Source organism: Babylonia areolata, chromosome 18 (assembly GCF_041734735.1).
Source record: "Babylonia areolata isolate BAREFJ2019XMU chromosome 18, ASM4173473v1, whole genome shotgun sequence".
Classification (NCBI taxonomy): Eukaryota; Metazoa; Mollusca; class Gastropoda; order Neogastropoda; family Buccinidae; genus Babylonia; species Babylonia areolata.
Window position 1 is genome coordinate 19,109,337 of NC_134893.1, and position 2,500 is coordinate 19,111,836.

The window sequence follows — 2,500 nt, forward strand, 5'->3', positions numbered from 1 at the left end:
TAATGTATCTGTATCGTTTAATTTCATGTCTTTGTGCATAATATAAGAATGAATAAAAATCATTTTGAAAAATAAAAATGAATAAATAAGTAAAGATTTTTTTTTTTTTAAGGGAAATTCTCGATTTTTCTTCTGTGGAATCTTCATTCGCTAGGTTTATGATGATCATGCGCCTTGCTTGTCCAAAAGAGCGAATGTTACTGTAACTGTTCATTGTAAAACTAAAACTTCAGTGCTCCTAGCCTCCTTTTTGCTTTCTGTAAAATAGTCGCGTGCCAAAATAAAAGGGAAACTGAAAGAAAAAAAAATGTATCAAAAATGGCAGTGGTGGTAACAGTGCCATGTTACTACACTATCACCATCAACGTCATCGTCATAAACATTGTCAGTGCAAACAGTGGTGTCGATCCAATCCACCAGCTCCAGAGACACCAGCAGACAGTCCTCTTCAGACTGAGAACTGGCCACTGCCGACTACTGAGTCACCTTCACCGTATGAAGATCGCCCACACTGATGAGTGTCCATGTGGCACTGGACCCCAGACCCCTGAACACATCCTCCAACACTGCCCAACCCATGAAGCTCTACGGCGTCAAACCTGGCCAGGGGGCACAGAGCTACAGGCGCAGCTTTGGGGAGACCGCCACGACCTGGAGAAGACCGTGGGTTACATCGTGGCGACAGGGGTGACCGTCTGACGCAGCCAAAACATCGAACGCAGAAGAAGAAGAAGTCAGTAATTCTGGTTACTGTATGTTCATTATTGTGTTAATTATCGCTAATATACTTGCCAAAAACAATCAGTCGTCATTATCACATTCACCATCATCATCATCATGCTTGTTGCTGGCATATGATCATCGTTGTCACGGTTCTCGGTGCTACAATAATTAATTTAACATCCGTTATCAATGATTATAAGTTCTGTCAAGTCGTCATTCTCGCTGTCAGGCCTTACATTTCTGGTCGTAGCCGTAGCTGGCGAAGTAGCAGCTCTTGAAGTCGATGATGCTGCTCATGGTGGTCTTGTCGTACACACAGGCCGCCGTCTTACAGGTGGCCTTGGGTAGAATTCCCGTGGGTAGTTTGATAGCTGAGATGAAATTACCAATAGCTGGGGAAGAAAAGAAACAAAATATAATGAAATGCTGCTGATCAGTAAGTCAACATATGTACGTCAGGCGAGAGAGAGAGTGTGTGTGTGTGTGTGTGTGTGTGTGTGTGTGTGTGTGTGTGTGTGTTGATGTGTGTGCGTGCGTGCGTGCGTGTGTGTTTGTGTGTGTGTGTGTGTGTGTGTGTGTGTGTGTGTGTGTGCGTTCTGCAGACAACAGGTCTTTTAGCAGGGCACCAGTCATCACTGTTTATCTCAACAAAGATCTCGGCAGGCTTGTTGTTCCTAGCTCCTGGTTGTCATTGAAGTGAAGCACAACCACACTACGAAAAGAAACTCGTCACCATTGGATCAATACTAATAGGACGTCATTAAAATTCAGATCGAACTGGATTTAATAGTGATGTATTGTGTTGTGTTCTGCTGTGCTGTGCTGTGCTGTGCTGTGCTGTGCTGTGCTGTGTTACTTTCTGAGGACAAAACTTGTATCAGTGTGAAATTTGCGCTGCTTTCTTGTTCTTGTAATACCCAAATTCACTCACACACAGAGAAGGACATAAACACACGCGAACATACACACACGCACACTAACTTTCTCAATCTCTCTCTCTATCTGTCTCTCTCCGTCTCTCTGTCTCTCTGTCTCTCTCTCACTCACACACACACACACACACACACACACACACACACACACACACAATTCCGTACGTGCTGAAGCAGTCTGTTGTGTGATTTGGATGGTCGCACCATTGTAGAGACCATAGGCACTGCACATCAGACGCAGGACACAGGGCTTTGTATCCACAACGTTCATGCAAGATGGCAAATGCCATGAAATCATAACTCGGCAACACAAAATATGGCACAATTTACTCTTTCACCAACAAGTACAATATTCGAAAAAAATTACTTTTCTTAAGCAGACAAGACAATGCTTTACTTTATGCTGCATTGATTCATAAGTGATGTTGTTATCAACTTTCTAAGCATTAATCAGAGAGACACAGGTAATTGAAAATCATCTTTTAAGTGTGTGTGTGTATTTGAGGAAGAAGGGAGTTTGTGGAGGGTGGGGTGGGAGGGTTGAATACTGAGCGTCTGTGCGTGCGCACATGAGCGATAATGGCGGCTGTGTGCTTGTGTTGTGAGACAAAATGAGGAAAATGCAAACTTCATAATGAAAAAAGAAAACTATATGAAAATGAACGTGCGTGAGCGTGTGGATGTGTGTGTGTGTGTGTGTGTGTGTGTGTGTGTGGATGTGTATGTGTGTGTGCGTGTGTGTGTGTGTGGATGTGTGTGTGTGTGTGTGTGTGTGTGTGTGTGTGTGTGTGTGTGTGTGTGTGTGTGTCTGTCTGTCTGTCTGTCTGTCTGTCTGTCCGCGTGTA

General features: G+C 43.8%; 1 protein-coding gene across 1 annotated transcript in view; it reads right to left on the reverse strand.

Moving 5' to 3' along the window:
• The window catches only part of LOC143291877 (uncharacterized), a 13,180-nt gene that overhangs the window by 2,771 nt on the left and 7,909 nt on the right, over positions 1–2,500 (reverse strand). The window contains exons 6-7 of the mRNA XM_076602003.1: positions 1,821–1,879; positions 960–1,115 (exon numbers count right to left, since the gene is read on the reverse strand). Coding sequence (XP_076458118.1) covers positions 960–1,115; positions 1,821–1,879 — 215 coding nt within the window. The remainder of the gene's footprint in view (positions 1–959; positions 1,116–1,820; positions 1,880–2,500) is intronic.